Source organism: Musa acuminata, chromosome BXJ1-7 (assembly GCF_036884655.1).
Source record: "Musa acuminata AAA Group cultivar baxijiao chromosome BXJ1-7, Cavendish_Baxijiao_AAA, whole genome shotgun sequence".
Lineage (NCBI taxonomy): Eukaryota > Viridiplantae > Streptophyta > Magnoliopsida > Zingiberales > Musaceae > Musa > Musa acuminata.
The window spans coordinates 31,496,410-31,515,515 of record NC_088333.1 but is presented as its reverse complement, the minus strand read 5'-3'; the positions used below and the strand labels follow the sequence as shown (position 1 = coordinate 31,515,515).

General features: G+C 35.9%; 1 protein-coding gene across 1 annotated transcript; it reads right to left on the bottom strand.

Annotated features, from left to right (window-relative positions):
• Positions 1 to 3,958: 3,958 nt before the first annotated feature.
• On the bottom strand, positions 3,959 to 12,915 carry LOC103973510 (uncharacterized). The gene is made up of 5 exons (XM_065193676.1): positions 12,786 to 12,915; positions 12,402 to 12,567; positions 6,817 to 6,884; positions 6,325 to 6,736; positions 3,959 to 5,643 (listed from the first exon to the last, which is right to left on the bottom strand). The coding sequence occupies exons 2-5, from the start codon at positions 12,561 to 12,563 to the stop codon at positions 4,246 to 4,248; spliced, it is 2,040 nt and encodes a 679-aa protein (XP_065049748.1). The 5' UTR covers positions 12,564 to 12,567; positions 12,786 to 12,915; the 3' UTR covers positions 3,959 to 4,245.
• Positions 12,916 to 19,106: the final 6,191 nt, after the last annotated feature.

The following is a 19,106-nucleotide window of genomic DNA, read 5'->3' as shown; positions in this document are numbered from 1 at the left end:
CGAAGAGGAACTCGGGACGACGCCATGGTGGACTTAAAAGGAGATCACAGCCACGCCCTACCTGGGAAGCAGAAGAAGAAGAAGACGACGGCAACTGTTACTCCTATTACCCGAGCGATCGTGCGCGCTTGTAGTATCCAAGAACCTGCATCAACGGTGTGCCGATGAATCATCCGCGATGCCTGTAGTACTCAAAAGCCCCGCCCAGTCATCATTAATCGTGTTGTTGATTTATTTATTTTTTTTATAATCGATAATTTAAATTATATCTTGAGCATGTAATTGGACTGGGCTTCATGGGCTGGGCTTCGCAGGCCTGGGCTCAAACCCGGTCCTATCGATAATAAACGCAAATGCCAAGCTTTTGAAGGGTGTATGCAAAAGCACTTCCTCAGGCTCATAGGGTTCCTCCGCGTCTCTCTCCTTTGCCGCCGCCTTCTCGACGATCCCCAAGCGAGTGATAAGAAGAAGGAAGAGATGGGAGGGAAGTGTCCGCACAGGAAGGTGAAGAAGCGCCGGCTTCTCAATCCCAAATTCCTTTGATTCTTTGCTGCCTTCCGCTCTCAATCCCCTCGGGTACCGATCTCCTTGACGGAATTGGTCTCGGATGACCTCGCGACGATGAGGTTTACAACGAGATCCTGAAGCAGGCGGAGGACGCGGCGGCTAATGAGGATGTCCGGGATGAGCATTCCCGCTCGAAGCGCCACAAGAAACGGTACCCCTATGGCCGATTTGATGCTTGATAGTAAAGATTTGGTTTCTGATTTCTCATCAACTAGAATTCATTGTGGCATCGAGTTTAATGCTGCTCTTTAAGAAACATTTCACATCTCCTTCTTTCATGCTAGATCACTTTGACACCCAACTTGCCTCGCGCAAGTAGGCGTTTTAAGTACCAACTGATTGAATAGGATACCACGCATCATTGAGGAATTCAGTTCATCTTTTCCGGTGACGGATGCACAAGTGATTGCTTATGGCATAGTAGCATATTGCCGCACTATGTTACTGGCTCTTAGAATAAGGATATGGGAAAAATTAGGGTTGCTGTTATGTGATAAGAGCAGTGTTAGGGCAACTGCACATAGGATTGATAGGTCAAAAATTAATCAGGTGTTTCAGTTCCATAGATTGGAATTTGAACTGTCTTTCTAGGCTATAAGCAGTGAGAGGAGATGCTGTTGTTGAGTTAGCACAATAGCAATATATATTGTCATTTCAGAAACCTGCATAAGAATGGAAGATCACTAGTTTGAAGACAGAAAAAAAGTTGCCAAGCACAGGTAAAAAGAGGAGGGAGTGAAAAGCCTGAGAAATGGGAAGGAGAAAGTTAGCGTCTGCAAACTTCGATTGCTGTTAAAAGAATATATTATTCTCATACGCAAATCTCTTTCTCTAATCTGCTGCAGCACTTCTTCAGAGTAAGATCTTTCCCTAATCCTTTACCATTCTAGAAGGTTGCACTTCAGAAATCATGTTCCAAAGAGATATCTAGGTTATCGATAACTTGTTTTTAGTGGAGAATTCCATCCCAGCCTATATTACAAGTAAAAGTGATCAACAATTTTGTTCTTACCAGGACCCTAGAACAGCATGGATTGGTGTCAAAGGAGAAATCGAGGAAATATTTAAAATAACATGGATGAAATTAATGGGAACTTTGGGAAGTTATGATGATGACATAACATTGTCATTGACCATAGTAGGAATAACTCATGGAGGAACCATGTGGAGACGGCTTGACTTTGGAGTTTAGCACAAGGCGTGTACATAGACAGCTATCTAAAGGTCAGCATGAGCAAATAAAGAAAAACTATATATAGAACACATAGGCCAGGATATCATGAAGCCTTGATTGAGGAGGACAATCCTTCTTTATCAATTGAAACTTCTTTCTGGATGGGATAATTATTCAGTCATGAAAGTTGTTCAAGCTTGTATACTTTGAGGTGCTGTGTCTTGACCTCATAACTAGAAACTGATAGCAGGTTATTCACAAAAGAAAAAAATGTTCAGGGTAGAAATTGTAAGAAACAAAATCAACCAAGAAACCTGAAAACTAATATGACTTCTTTGTGATATATTCTAGGTACTTTAATAGTTCTATGACTTAAAAACCAGAAATTAGTTATTGTCTTTCTGTTACTTGATCAATGATAAATGAAAATGCCATGTTCTTGAAAGTCTCAAATTTCACCTGAATCTTATAAATCTTATGCAATTTTTTGCAGCTTGAAGCAAATGATGGGACCTGCACCTCAGTCCACTCGATGCTGAGTTAGCTGCTGGGATGGTAATGCTGAACGACAGCCCAAAGCTTGTGTCAATGTGAGCCATTCTGTTCTCTACAACTTTTTGTCTTTCCTTGTTCCATCGCTAATTTTATGATTTGGTATCATCCATTGGTAAGTTTGGAGGATTTTTTTGGCCTCAGGTAGTGAATTTTCCAATCTGTTTTATTTGAAGGGAACAAAGACAAAATTTGTAGTCATTACCCATTAAGTCTCCCATCTGCCATCGGGCTCTAGTCTTGTATCTATATATCAAGTACACACCTAGGACTAATTTATGTCTTAAGTGATCAAAATGCAGTATCAAATTTCACCATTACTTGAGATTTGTATGAAAGAGAAGGCAACTATATGCCATCTTGGTTGTTTTCTGTCTAATTTGATCGAGCATTGAAAACCTATTGAGGCTTGCCTGCTTAGGGGTATAAGAGCTAAGCTTCATTCTCTTGAACAAGGGAAGTGAATGAGTACCTTTAACTTCTAGAAGCAGTAACTTTGGATGTTGTATCCCATGTCACTGTTGGATTTGGGATCTTAATCTAACAAGGTAGAATGAGGAGTAGAATGGCATGTCCATGTGATTGAGCAAAGGGTGCTTGGCTTTGAGAAGGTATATTAGCCTTGTTTTTGAGATCATTAGTGATGACTAATGTGAGTCTCATGATCATTCTCTTCACAATATGGTCCAAGCATCTGATCACCACTTAATTGTGCAGTCACATGTGAGGCAAGGAAAAGATAATAATTCACTAGTTTTAAGATTCAAATCCTGCAGCTCGTCAAGGATGGTCCAGAGGAACTTTAATTTCTATCCTGTGTATTTGCATCATTCATCACAGTAATGCAAGCTTAGACAACAGAAAACCTATGAATTGTATGATTCACTCTTTAGAAAAGCTGAATATCTAATTATAAGCAACTTGTCTTTGCAATTTAGGTGCTATTTGATTGATTGTGAGCCTCTTAAGAGAAATTTAGTCGTAATGAATTTGTACATCTCTGGTTAATTGCTAGTGTTTTGTGCTGTTCCATTTGTCCAATGTGGATTGGTCAAGCCATCAGGTACCTCCCAATTTCCTTATCTGATTCACAACAAAGGAAATTATTACAAACTCAAATATAATTGACATTTTAAGTTGTCAGAGTAGCCAGTATGAATAACTTTCAGAAGCTTACAGGAGATCGAATATTCCTAATTTAGACTTTGGCCCTTCAGATCATTTTCAAGGTAAAATTGTGCTTGCAGCCAATTCATTAGTTTAAGTAATACCACATCCCTAGCTTCACTACTTCTGATCAAGCACATTGATCTAAAGAGAAAATGATGAAGAAATTAGTTGACTCTCTTCTTGGGTAACAGTACACCAAAGAGAATATTGTCTTTTATACTGTCATTCTGGAAACTCTTTAATTTGTTAGTTCATCCAAGTGACTCGTTTTTGCACATACAAGAGACAACAAGAAACTTTGCTGATGTAATCCATTCACATATCGAGATTATAACATTCATAAGGACTTGGTTTACCACAACTATAACACACTGATGTGTAGATTAATCTGCTTGATGAGAACCAGAAACAGTACAAGTTTACTTTATCATCTTTTGGATGTAGATTAACAAGATCTTCTTTTTTAAGAAAATAGAATTAACAGAATTTGGTACTCAATTTTCTTAGAAGAAATAGCTTTGTATAAAAGTACATATGCAAAGAAGACAAAAGTCATAGGATAAGTTCCACAATAATGCATCTTAGCAGATTGAAGTCTTGGTAAACAGTGCATTGTCATGTCTACAAGAGGAAGACAAAGAGCTTTAAGTGAATATAGGCATCCTAATCTGATAATTATCTACAACAACAATATATTAAGGGAAACATAAATGGCCATGCATAAACAGCAGAAATAGAGAGGCCCATAAGAAAGAAAAGAAAACCTGTATAAATGGCCAATTTCAAACCAGTTTCTTGTATGTCTGGTTTTTTCCTATCTGATCATCTGATATGGTGTCTTCTGAGGATGTGTCCTCATGAATCATTCCCAAGTTACTGGGTCCAACTGAACCAGAACTTTTCTTATTCCAATCTAATGCATTATTTGGACCTAAACCTGCATCAACTGCATCCTTGGATGTTTCCCCAATAATCATACCCAAGGTACTGGGTGCAGATGAATCAAAACTTTTTGTATCCCATCCTGGATCAACTGATGGAAAACCCTGAAAAGTTATGCCTCGAACAGGAATCATGCATGATCTCTCCGGGAACCATGGTTCATCCACCCTTGTACCGCCAGCATTTCCATGAGAAGCCACAGTATGATCTGGAGCAGGTAAATTCTCAAAATTGGGATTATAGATTCTCTCCTCGTTCTTAAGTATAGACCGCCCAGTGCTTGGGTCAGCCAATCCTAATCTCTCTTGATTTCTTTTCAGTGCTTCACTGAGCCAGTGAGGAAGAGTAATACTACTGCCTGGAGGAGATTGCACCTCATGCCTGGGTGTTTCAAGTAATCCTCTATGTAAAGTAGATGTCTCAAACTGATTTTTGATGTCGTGTGCTTCAAAATTCCTCGGGTATCTAATTCCTGTGGTTGAGTAATCAGATCTTGCTGGATTGCTGCCAAGATGATGATTCACAGGAGTTCTTCCCACAGGAATGCTCCCACGAGTGTTCTCATTATGAATGAATAAACCTCTGGGGGAAAATGTTGTTTCTGCTCTCTCTGTTTGAAGGCCTGACGGTAAACTAATGTTTCCAGAATAACAAACGTGTGTTGCAGATCTCGGCATAAAAGGAGATGGTGAGAGAGCTGGTGCAGAATACGGTCTTGTTGGCTGAGAAGGTGTATCATCAAGAAGCTTTTTATGTTCTCTACTCCATTGTTCAGCCAAGTCTTTTGCCACCCTTGATCTCAAGAAGCAAAGGATTGGATCATTTAAGATGGCATTCCAATTGTTTAATCCATGTCTTCTCACTCCAATCCAAAGAAAATCCAACTCTGGTTCTGACCATGGAGCTAAAATCCTCCTGGGCTTATCCGATAGTGTACTATGCCATGCATGCGTAGCATCATTAAACATCTGCTGATGCTGTGATTTGGATGCAGTGTCACCAAAGTCGGGCCATTGGATTTCCCTGCCCCTGTCATCTTGATGAACACTGTTTTTGAAGTTCAAACCGGATGATGACGATGGCATGTTTCGGAAATCCTCCAGAGAAATTTTAGGGCCTACTATGTCCGGAGAATTAGCACAAACGTAAGAGGTATCTGATGCTTCCGTAAGCTGATGCTTTTTATGTGCAGGGCATCTTAAATTTGAGAACGGTAGTTTTCCTTTTGATCTGCTTTCCTGAGGCCAAGAGAAAAAAAGGAATCGTCTTACAACAATAAAATAGAATACGCACAACATATGTTTTCCTTTCATTTTGATTTAAAATAATATGCATTCGGAAAAAACACAGGCAGGCTTGTAAAGAGGACTAGTTAGTGAGGGTTTAATAAACAAAAAAAAACCAGCAGAAAGTATTCACCAAACAAAGAAAAAAATAGTTAGTTAATTTTTGCTTAATTTATCTGATTAATATATGAATGATCTAATAGAAAAAGTAAGTTTACTCTATTGCCATTAAATGAAATGGAAATGAAATTAATAAAAAAAAAAAAGTGGACGGGAGACATGATATAAAAATAACTTTTTTTTTTAAAGTCCTATGGCGGGGACCATATACGAAAATTTTAGTTGATTAACAAAAAGAAAAATCTAATCTCTGAGAGGTGGTCAAATCTTTTATCTCTTCCTTTATTTATTTTGTATCATTTTTTTTATAATTTATAAAATTTATATTTTACTTATTTGGCCCGAACCCTAGTTAAAAGAATATATATATATATTGGACACTGTGTACCTTCGACTATCAAATCGGCAAATATTGATCGTACCATACTAAATCAGCCAAACCGGCCGAATCATAGTAAACCGGCAGGTTCAGCAAGCCTCCTAAGAGTGCTAATTTCTTATGCTAGAACTCACCGGATCAAGTTGATTCTGCACAGATGAACCAACCGGGCGCAAAGAGGAAGAAGCCATTCTGTATGATGCCTGTCCGCTATACACACCAATCCTCTCCACATCAGAGAACTCCTGCAGTGCCTTATCAACATTTACCAGCCCTTCTGTTTTTTTGGCCTTACCATCACTATTCTCATCCGGCAATACTGCCGCACGATTTGGAGTAGAACTTTGAGGCTTAACAAGGTTCTCATGACCTCTCTCCTCAACCACCTTATCTCCTGTTTCCTCTCTGGTCACTATCTCATTTTGGGCTAAATCTGGCTGCTCGTTTTCAACTGTAATGTAGTTTTTGGTTGTGTCAGTTGTGGTCAACCCCATGGATTCACCTTGTGAACATGGAGGTTGTGACTCTCCAACTATTTCTGCATCACTGTGTACAAACAGACTTACTACTGCTGCCACCAAAACAAAGAATAGAGAGTAAAACCATGACCTAAAAAGTAAATTTACCATCTCGCTCGAGAAAAGGCTTCATGTGGTTCAATCTTAGATGCGGCTTCTTTTCCAATATCAGGCATCTGTCCAAAATGTTTTGAGAGAGTTAGTCACATTAATAGCATAACATTCAATTTTGCAAGAACTATTGCATGCAGAGAACCAAATTCACTCTCAACATGCTTGATCCATTCAACCATGCAATATAAGTTCCAACTATCAGAATTCACCTACATACCATATTGAGTTAGTCACGCATAACATACACAATCTAAGAGATAGCACAGTGAGTTAATTACATTTATTTCATAATTTAAATATTCAAATACCGAAGATAACCACATAATCTACACCATTTGGCGACATGAAACACTTACAGCAATTGAGCTCTATTCAAATCACTAGAAACTAAGAGGCATCACATCCCTCACCGTTTCTCCCAGAGTCTTTTTACATCAACTCCTGGCACCACAATCAAATTTACTCACCTTACCTAACCGGTGAAATACATATTCATGAATTTAAACATCTAACCTATCTCTTACTAGACATGCACATCCATCTCAACATCACCGAAGCAAATCTCAGCTTACGAGAAAATTGTGGCTTATGCTAATAAGATGCATGGAGTATGATGAATCATATCATTCATCATATTCTATATATCTTGATATGCTCTGAATTAAATTTAATTGTCGTAACTCCCACATGGATGGCAATGACATGAACCGGATATGATGCCTTATATGGGTAGTTAGTTCAACAGAGAAAGCAATTATACGCTTGATCGAATAAGAAACAAGCTGGTCTATTTTCTTGCTGAATAAGCTTGAACGGAAGTGCCAAAAAATTTACTTGGAAGAGTACCATGCTCTTCCTTGCTGATTAACATAAGTGTTATTACACGTGACAAGTTTACCCCTACTGATTTAGATTAAAATATTCCATTACAAGAGCACCAAATTAAAAAAAAAATCTTTTTTTCTAAATTATGAGTCCTTAGGCTCAATGCACCAACCACTATAATTCTAGTGGTTTCATTCTAGAGCACTATTAAATAAGGTATGCAATACCGTACCGTACCGATGTTTCGAGGTTGGCTCGATATGGTACGGTACCGTGTACCAAGCGATACACATAATTCAGGTGTAAAACCCTCCGAAAATACCTGAAAAAAAAAAGAAGCTAGGATAGGGTTTTTAAGTTAGAAATAAATATAGTAATAGCATAAGTTTAACAAAATCAATGTAAATTAGGTAAGAATAGTATTACATATCTTTTTCGAGCTTTAAAGAATATCTTGTTCAAGGTTCGTATTTCAGTCCATTATGGATTGTTCTTATGTAAACACACCTATTGATTAGAAAGTTCTTCCTCTTAATCTTCCCAAATTAGCCTCGATTCAATTCATAAATCGTTCTTTTGTAAAGTTTATGAGAGCACAAATGTGAGAAAAAAAAAGTTTAAGATAGTTTAAAAGAGTATGAGAATATAATGGAATGAAATAAGGGAGAAGAAGAGTTTAAATACTATGAGAAAGGGCTCCAACGGTTAATTTGACCATTGGAGCACTATATCACTGTTACCGAGCGGTTTTAAATATTTCTTCCTCTTACTGTAGCATTGTAGCACGTTCCGTACGGTAGCGAGTGGTCCACGTATCGGTATGCCGTCGGACCGGTACGTATCGCCCATACTGGGCGGTACTATTCAAAATTGCATACATTGCTATTAAACGTCTTTTTATCCTGCTTGAAATCAATAAGGCCTGAAAGATCGGGTTTAGGACAATAATGGCAAATGAAATGTTGATGTTCTCAACAAGAAAATAATTTGTTCCCTTAGATGAAGAGTCCTAGAAATATGGAGAAGCTAAGCATTTTGTTTATACAATCAATGCTTCAAAATAAGCTAACAATTTGCTGGTGGTGTCAGTAATGACAAATTAAAGTTTGGTTTCTTGCTTAGTTCAATGCAATAAGTGACTCCAAAAAAATCTGACAGGGCAAAGTTAGCAATAACATTCGAAGCCTTGATGACATTTTGCATTTTCCTCAACTAAATTGTCAACAAATAGAATGAAATGATGAAATTTTAGAATAAATATTTTTTTTAAATTTGCATTTTCCTCTGAAAGAACTGTTGCAGAATTGCTTGATAACATTTTAGAGATGGCCACTCTTTCTCATTCTTTAACCCCCAAGTTCTTTGTCTCATTGAGTATTACTGCTTCAGTATGATATCAGCATGCAGTGGCAACTCCCTACCAACAATCACTGGCTTTTAATTTTATACTGAATAAAAATGCACATAAATCTTGTGTTATCCACTTAATATCACTCCAGGTAAGCCAGCCAAGCTGAGCATTGGACTTATGGAGCTCAATCTGGTCTGTTTTAACTAAACTCAAGCACAGTTCAACTACAGTTTTCATTCTGTTTTATTTATATTTGCTTAAACCTCAATATATAGCCTGAATCTAATATTTCAATATACAGTTATCATATAACTGTATCACTGATAACAGTTATCCATGAAAAGAAGCCAAAGAAGATATTGAATCACAGTAAGCAATATATGCTGCAACTTAAATATCAGAGATACTAGATTTATCAAGTATTAAGAAATTGTACCATATAGACATGTAGAGTTCACATTATCAAACAAGAAACCTGCCATACAAGACTCCACTTTCGGTTATACAAGGCAACCATATTCATTGAGAAGCAAGAATAGTATTATTTATATAATAACATATCGTCTATTAACAAATATATCAAGATTGGTCATAAACAACATGAAAACTAGAAAATAACATGATAACCTATTCTTAAAAAATTTAACTACGTTGAAAGTAAATCGACCCATTAAACTAAACCAGGAAAAGACTACATTTGATGTCCGGAAATAATCCATCTATTTCTTGATTTAGTAGATCGACTAGAAAGTTCAAGGCTCTGCTTTCTTCATACGTGATGCACTTGTTCGTGTCTCGTCTCGCAATCTAATGCTGAAACATGCTTTTGTTCAATTTAGAAAGTTACTAATACTTATTTATGATATCAAGTTGGATGCATTCCTTAAGGTTTTTATCCAGTTTATGGCACATCAATTTAACTATAGACTTCATATTCCTAAACCACATTAACCAAGTGGTATTATGCTATAGTTACAATTCTAATGATCTAACAGTAGACAGGCAGTGCTGTATCATCCTGTGTGATGATCAGATAAATCACCATAGGAACTAGCTATCAAATGGATGGATGATAAAGAATTAAATTCATGTAAAAATAAGTCATTAGGATCCAACTTTCGAACAATCATGACAGCACCAAAAACCAATGTTCATTATGTATGTGCATGTGGTACATGTTCAAACCAAGGAATGCAATATCGTACCGTACCGGTGTTTCGAGGTTGGCTCGGTATGGTACGGTATCGTGTACTGCTCGGTACACCAAGGCGTACCGAGCGGTATATCAGGACGTACCGAGTGGTTTTAAATATTTCTTCCTCTTACTGTAGCAATGTAGCACCGTAGCACGTTCAGTCTGATAGCGGGCGGTCCACGTACCGATATGTCGTCGGACCGATACGTACCGCCCGTACCGGACAGTACTATTCGAAATTGCATACCATAGTTCAAACAACCAAAGAATGTCAACATCTGCTAGATTGAAGTTATCACTTATTATAGGAAAAGAAAAATGATAATCAGATAGAAAAGGACTTCATATATTCTAAGCACTTTCTTCAAAAAATAACACTAGGAAGTCAGGTCCAACTGAGTGAAAGTTCCAACTTACAGCATTTTCTAGATCAACAGTACCATGATTTGATTCCTGCACCCATGTATTTTTTTATTGACCTGATTTTATCAGTAACAATAGTGTGGGTGGCATAGTTAATAAACACTCAAAGGAAATGGAAAGTCGTCATGAAGGTAAGAATGGATCTAGCGAGAAGCCACAAATAGTTTAAGAAGTTAGAATACAAGAATTTCTCTCCTAATATGGAAAATTTATAAACATCATTCTTTCACATGCCAGAAGGCCAAAATAAATGCACCTTGAAGGCATGGGGAACAGCTTGATGCAGCATATTTTATCGTCAATTTATCCAACAAAGACATCAAAATTCAAAGAGAAAATATCTCCAACAAAGACATCTACTTATTCAGAGAGAAGTAAGTAGATGGACAACAACAAAAAGAAGGTTCTAAATCAGATATCCATATAAAGTTCCTCCCTCCTGTAAATCCTGGTCCACTAAAGTAGGCTCCCAATAGATGTAGGATTCATATGTCAGAATAAAAAGATAAAAATGGAGGCAAAGGATACTTTCAAAATTTTACCTAAGAAATGCAGAACTAAGAGGTCCCAGGAATAGCTAGTAATTATAAATTAATCCAATCCTATATGGTAAGCCACTAAAACTTCCTTCAAACAAAAATTAGTGCCTTGCGAACACTAAATCAATTCTATAACTAAGGTAGCACTGGACTATACTAATCCACATCGTCAAGTAGTTCGAGTTTTAAGTTCTCCATAACATTCAAGGTTCCCTAATAAACTCACCAACATTATTACTTTCCAATTTTAACAAAATTAAACAATCATATATATATAAATCTTTACCTTTTATATGCTGAAGAAAATGGCATGAATGCAATATCGGTATGGATTACTGAATCAACTTACGTGACTAGCAGATATTCATATTGTGATGATAGAAAAATAATCTATGACAATATACATTAATTATGTAAAGTCAATATCCGATGGGACATGACATATGGTTTACATATGAAAAAGCGCAAAACATCTTAAAAGGATAAGAGCATTCCTTGATATTTACAATGCCAAATTAAGAAAACAAAAGCATCTTGGAAAATAGACTAAGTTTATAGCGGTATAAGGAAAAAAAATGTCTAACCTAAAACTTCACTGTTTCTCACTGGCAAGCAAAAATGTTCCTTTGGAATTAGATGGCAATTTATCATATTAATCCCTTCTTAAGTAGTACTTTAGAATTAATGTTGCAATAACTTCTTCACCTTCCTATCCATTCTGCTTCCAATGAACTAGCATATATGTTGAATGTAACATGAGACGCAACATTATATAGGGTTTAGGGACGATAATCTAATCGTCCTCCACCATAGTTCCCGTCCAGGGGTAATTCCCAACATGATAAGGTTCTTAAAAGCATGTAATGTCACACACAAACACACATTCAGTTCACTTTGGAGACATCTGATGCGAAGTTGTAACATGTTTGGCAATTACGATATACAATAGCATAAAGTTGCTAGTCTCAATGTGAATGCTTTCCGACAGATATTTCTAGAGCAGTAGCATTCGGACTGAAGGTAAAACATAAAGCATGGTCACATTGTGAATTGATACAATATACAAATCTAATTGTGATTTATAAAAAAAAGTACAATCAAATCCTTACACCACCAAAGAAAACAATAGTTTTATTCAGTTAAAAGAAACATCACTGTCTTGTTAAACAAAAGAAAATAAAACGGGCAATACAAAGTGCATCATACTTTCATCTTTATGCAAAAGAAAATAGGTTTGATTCGTTACCACGCTAACTTGATCAAACCTCTCATCGAAAGCATCAAGTTCAGCTTTTGGGAGCATTTCCTGCTCAGTCTTTTCCGAAGAATCAACTTTTCTGGCTTTGGTAAGATCAGATTGTGATGAGGAACGCTTTCGCTTGTAGGTTATTACTATCTTGTCGCTCATCGTTCTGATCCAAAGAACCAATTCCATTTGTTAGACAATCATTGTCCAATAATCCACACCTAAATAACGAGTACAAGAACTAGGCAAAATTCCTTGCATGCTAATAGTGAAGACAACCTTCTCGTTAGTCGGTTTCCATCAGAAGAAGAAGAAGAAGAAGAAGAAGATTTCAAGTAAGACATAACAATCTACAAAACATAATCATCGAAGTTACCCACGTACAACAACGATCGCACGAGAGAGCGGCAGCGGATCCCTAAAGCAAAGGGAAGATGGAATCCTTCGAGATGCGTGAAGGATGGGGACGGAGGTGGCGAGGGCGCTGCTACCGTTTTCGCCCTCGGCCTTTTATCGAGCACTCCCCGGGTGGGCCCGTCGACGGCGTCATTTAAAGCGTCAGGGTTTGAAGCTGCGGACGCCGTTTCGTCCGAGGCGGGGCCCGCCGCCAGGATCCATCCCCTGTCCCGGAGGAGGCACGGGACAGGGATTTGTCCACTCACTGACGCCGGGGGCCTCGCGTCGCGGGATCTACCGAGGCTTGTTCCTGACGCCTGCCACGGTAGAGGCACGGGATTCAGGGGAAGCCACACCACCCTCCGTTCCTGCTGCCGGTTCCCAATAACGGTGTTATGTTTGGGTACATGCATCCTCCTGAATAAAATTTATTACGAAGGGGGCGAAGAAAAGAAAATATTGTCTTTTTTCTTACATAAAATTAATCCCTAACTTATCAAATTATTTAATTAAAATAAAATAAAAAAATATCAATTAAAAATTTAATTAAAGTTTAATCGATAATGACATTGATGTCACCACTAACACGATACATACTATAATAAAATCTCCTACTCATCTCTTACTTTTGTTGAAAAACACATTCAAATATTAATAACACACGACATGTGAAAACTAATATTTTAAAAATTAGGAATCACATATTAAAGATTGTATGGTCAAATATCGATCGTCTCGACGGTACCTTACCACAAATGGCAAACTGAGCAGTCCTTGAAGCTCTTAATTTTGTTTGTGTTGAATACATTTTAATCAGTAAGCTACTTAAGATCCAGATTTGAGACTTTGACAGCTATACTTGTTCTTGATCTCATTTACAGGGCCTGCTCAAACTGTGCTCGGTGAGGCATATAGAAAGTAAGTGAAACTTAGAAATGCATGCTGAACAAAGGGTGTCAATTTGCTCAAAGGAACTTTTTGACATTTGTTCATGGAAAAACAAAATACTCTCCATTTGAAATGCTGCGTGATCGAATGCTTTTCCTATGTTCTCGTTACCCAAAATAATAATAATAATAATAATAATAATAATAATAATAATAATAATAATAATAATAATAATAATAATAATAATCCGTGCTTTTCTACGTGGCATTTTAAATAATAGAATATGTTTTATAAATGAGATGGTAAATGATATCATGGAGATTTTATCGTCACATAATATGTGATGAACACGTTGACAATCAATCGCATCATTTTCCATCTGACTTGAGAATAGTATGTGATCACCCCATGATCCTCAAAGCCACCTATCTACAAAGGACTCTCACGTGCATTTCCTCGCGTATTGAAAATATATTTTTATCAAAACTATCCGATAACCTTCAAATAATTTAATCATGAGAGAGACATTTATTAGGAATGTCTCTACTTAGTTTTGCATGTTCGATACTCCCAAATGGTAACTATGACTATGATTGATACAGAAAGAGCTCGAAAATACATAACCTCAATGATTATATAAAATTTAATATTTTATAACATCTTGATTTAGTTTTACATAAATAAATATATATATATATATATTAAATAATTTGTGAAGGCTAGAAGAATCTACTAGTTTAGAATTAACAAATTAATACATTACTTATTAAGTCACATCGCGACAAACTAGTCATACATCAAAAATGGATAACAAGGATTAGTAGTGGATAACGGAATGTACTACTAATCACAGATAAAAATTTAAGAGAGCTCGCAAGAGCCACATGAGTCAACTATCTTTAAATTTTTAATTTAAACCTAGGTATTTTGGACCATAAGTTAATATATTAATTATAATTATCTCATCAAATTCGATAAGAATTTTTTTTTCTTTCTTTTCATCAGTAAACCTGATGTTTCCTAAATGAAGGATGACAACCACCACCGGGTTAAAGGCATCAGAGATGAAGCACATAAAATTGTGGGAAAAGTTAGCCTAAAATGCTATTCTTTTCTTCCCTGTCCTCCTATTGATTTGGTATAAAGTATAATGCTTATTCATCCAAGTGATGTCCTACCTAGATTCCAGGTATTCTTTGGAGTCATCTACCCCATCAATTATGTGGTACCATTTTAGTTATTTCTTATATATATATATATATATATATATATCTTTCAGTTTAAGGTATCTCTTGCAAATTTTATAAGTGACTACGTGGCAACATTTGATTTGCTACAATTTTAGACTTATTACCAAGATTTTCTAAGAAAAAGAAAAAAAAAACCAAGTTAAACAAAGGAAGGAGACAATAATAGAATTGATTGAAAATCTTTAAAGTAAAAAAGTAAAAAGATTTTATCTCTAAGAGGAAGATTCTCAGGGATGGAAATATATCATTAGAGATATGCTACAAAGAGAAAAAAAATATTCCTCAAATCAAATTTAAAAAAAATATTTTTTTGTTGTTTTTAGGTAGTTTAACAAGTGAAAAAGGTGTTGTAAAGGGATCACAAATTATGAAATAAATTAGGATTTTTTCCCCCCTACATTATGCATGAGAAGTGTGATGTCATATTTCTTTCTCCGATAGTATTAGTCCGACCTGCGTGGCATACATATGTGCAAGATCTTCATCCTAAAAATTCTCTTTGTGAGGCAGTGTTATCCCTTTTCTTCTATTATTATTTTTATTTTTATTTTCCTCTCTCATTCCCTTCCTTTATTTTCAAATTAGAAAAACAATCAAGAAAAGAAGTAGATGAAAATCTCATCCTACATCAATCAAGCAACTCAGTATTAGGTATATGAAAGAAGCGAAGAAGAAGAGAGACAAGAAACTTTAAAAAAAGCAATGCAAATCAAGTCAATAGAATGTAACCAGTGACATTAAATTATTTCCCCTACAGCACATGTTACTCAACAGTCTAACCTTCAAAGGTAGCTCTATCTCTCATGTGTTCAAGGTAGCATATAAGCACATTTTGGTACTTTTTCTATCATCAATCTAATTGATTATGATAATTTTAATTAAAAAGGTAAATCGATTAATACTTCCTAAAGTTTATGATCCTCTCTCGCTTTGATACCTTTGACTTCTTGTAGTGAACTCATCCTCTCTCCTTTATTATGTTAAGGATTTTGATTTCTCCCCTTGGGATGAACCACTCTCCTTTTCTATCCTTTCGTTGATAATTTTGACTCCTGGTTACTTTCAACTTTCTTCATTTCCCTTATCTATCCTCTTATCCTTTATCTTGTCTCCTCCCTTAGGAACAATCTCTTTACTCACTTTGACTTCATTGGTCCTCTTCCTCAACCCACCATCAACAATGTTGAATTCTCCCTTGAGGATCACTCACTCCCCCCTAACTTCTTGCATTGCTCTTACTCTCTCCCTTTTGATTCCATTGACAATCTTGACTTCTTTATTACGATCCCTTCTAGCTTTTTTGGTTATCTCTCACACACATAATGAAATTCATTGACTCGTTCTCAAAATTATAGTAAAAATTTGTTTTGCTTCAATATAAATATCTTTAAATTTATATAAAAATAAAAAAATATTGATTCAATATTTAGATATTATTACACACATAAATGATGCCATCATATTCATTTTTAAATCATGCGGAGGTCTAAGATAAATAAATAATATTTTAATATTTTAATACTCATAGATAGATATTTTTATATAAAATAGAATCATACTAAAATATTTCAAATATATAAAAATATATCTTAATTCATGTAAAAATAAAAATACCATTGATGCCCCTTTCTTGTGAAAGTTTTAGGTGAAATTAATAATATTTATGTTGTTATAATTATAAATGAATATCCTTACACTCATTTTTAGAAGCCAAATCAAAATATAAACATCCATACATTCACATAAAATATAACAATATCTATTTTGAAAATGATTATAACCATGTTCATGAATAAATGTAAATGACAAATATTATCGATTTTACCACACACTTTGTTTTTTCTATTTTGTGTAAATTTAAGGAGAGTTATATTCAAAAAACCAATATATTTTCAGCATGATCTTGGAAACAAATCTAACGATGTTCAATTATGAGTGTGACGGCATAGGTATTAAGTTTACGTGGCACTTTCACCGTGAAGGGGTAATAATATCCAAATAATGAATCAATATATTCTTTTATTTTGTGTAAATTTAAAATAATTTCATAGGACAAATCATAATGGGAGGGGGGAGGAGACGGGTAGTGGATGAAGATGAAGATAGTATTGAGTCAACCTTGGAGTCAAATCCATTGACAAAACGGAAGAGGGAGAGAGACGGGGGTGGGTGTAGCGGTCGAAGTTGCATGGGCCGAGGGGGTTGTTCCAAAGGGAAGGGTTAATATTGTCAAACACAGAGGAAAGGGGAGAGCATGAGATAGTGGAGGAAGCTGAAGGTGATAATTTTAGGATTAGTAATGACATTAACAGGGAGGAGGATAAAGTAGTACGTGTGTAAATTTAAGCAAAACTTGTAATTTTGATGGAAGCAATTGTATGAAATCTAACTAAAGCAAGTAAATAAGTATAAAGAGAAAGGGTACTTATAACCCCTAAAAGCCCCCAAAAATTAGAGCAAATCAAGGAAAAAAAATTTAAAACTAGGGTATTGATAATACTATCATCGTTCATAGTGGTACTACTATCGATACTCCTAAAATAATACTATTTGCATCATTTATAGACTTATGTTATACCATAGCCTGAGTTATATAGTACCACCTATCATGAATAATTGGTAGGAAGGGAATTAATTAGTGCTTTAAACAAATTTTGATTTAAAAGTTCGATCAATAAATCTGTAATGAAAATGTAATTGATAAAAAGTGAGTTAGAATTGCTTAGTAGGTAAATCAATATGTAATAGTAAATCAAGGTAAAAGAAGAAATGAAAATTGATTTATAGTAGTTCGGTTATCCCAACTTACGTCCACTCTCGATTCCTTTCTTTCGAGGCCATCGACTTTCACTACCGATCATCTTTTAATGGGCGAAGATTAACTACCATTGTTACAACTCTTTTTCCTTTTCACCGGTTAAGATAGAACCCTTATACCTTTTTTTTTACAAAAGAACTCTCACCTCTCTTAGAATAACTTTTAGAATCAAGGAGGAAGAGACTTAACAATTTTTAAGAGTTTATAATACTTTAATATTATTGAATCTCATATTTTGATGACGAAATCAATTGATAAAGTTAATATTTAATTAGCATTTGAGTGATGCAGGACTAACTTCGATCATGGAAAGTAAATTAATTAAAGTTGGAGAATCAAACGTTGAGCTGGAGAGCATCATGTTAGAAGATTGTACGACGTGCCGGCAGAAGGATTTCATTGTTAGGAACAAGTCGACTCTAAGAGTGGGGGGTGAATTAGTGCAGCGGTAAAAACGTCGATTTTGAAATCCTTCGTACGATTAAAATCGATTCCGGAAATATGCTTAACTTTGAAACGTTTATAAGAATGTCATGAGCAAATAAAATAAGTAAATCAGTTTGCAATATGATAATTAAAAGCAGAACAAAGATGCAAACTGATTTATAGTGGTTCAATCGTCGTGATCTACATCCACTCCACTAATTCCCCTTCCGTTGAGGCTACCGACATCCACTAACGATCTTCTTTCAATGAGTGAAAATCAACTGCCCTTTTACAACCCTCTTCTCATTTTCATAAGTTTAGAAGATAACCTTTATACCCCTTTTACTCCTCTCTAAAACTATACTAATACTTGGAGCTTTTAGAGTTCTCACAAGATTAGTTTTTCTACTTTTTTTTCACTCAATTCTTATGTAAGTTAACTAGGGATGAGAGAGGTATTTATAGGCCTCAAGTTGATTCAAACTTAGAGCCTAAAAATGTCTCATCCTGAGTTTCTTGGGTCCTAACAGTACCACCGCTTGTAGCATTGACACTGGACAGTACCGCTGTCCAGTTTGGTGGTACCACCGCCTAAGTGATTGTGTCTAGGCAATACCACCACCCAGACCGGTAGTATCACTGCTTGACATTAACACTCGATGGTACCACCGCCTAGTCTAGCGGTACCATCACCTGACATAGTCTCGGAGATTGTGCCACAACGGTGCCACATGTTGGGTCACTATTTGGGTCTTTCACTTAGCCCAACATAGTCCATACATGGGCCTAATTTATCCCTAATTGGTTTGGCCTAATTCCAATCCCAATTATGTGCTAACTACTAAATTTAAGGCAGACACTAAGCAAATCCGGTCCGATTAGTCTAGGTTTCTTCTGGTGAGCTTTTGGCGATCTTTCGATGAACTT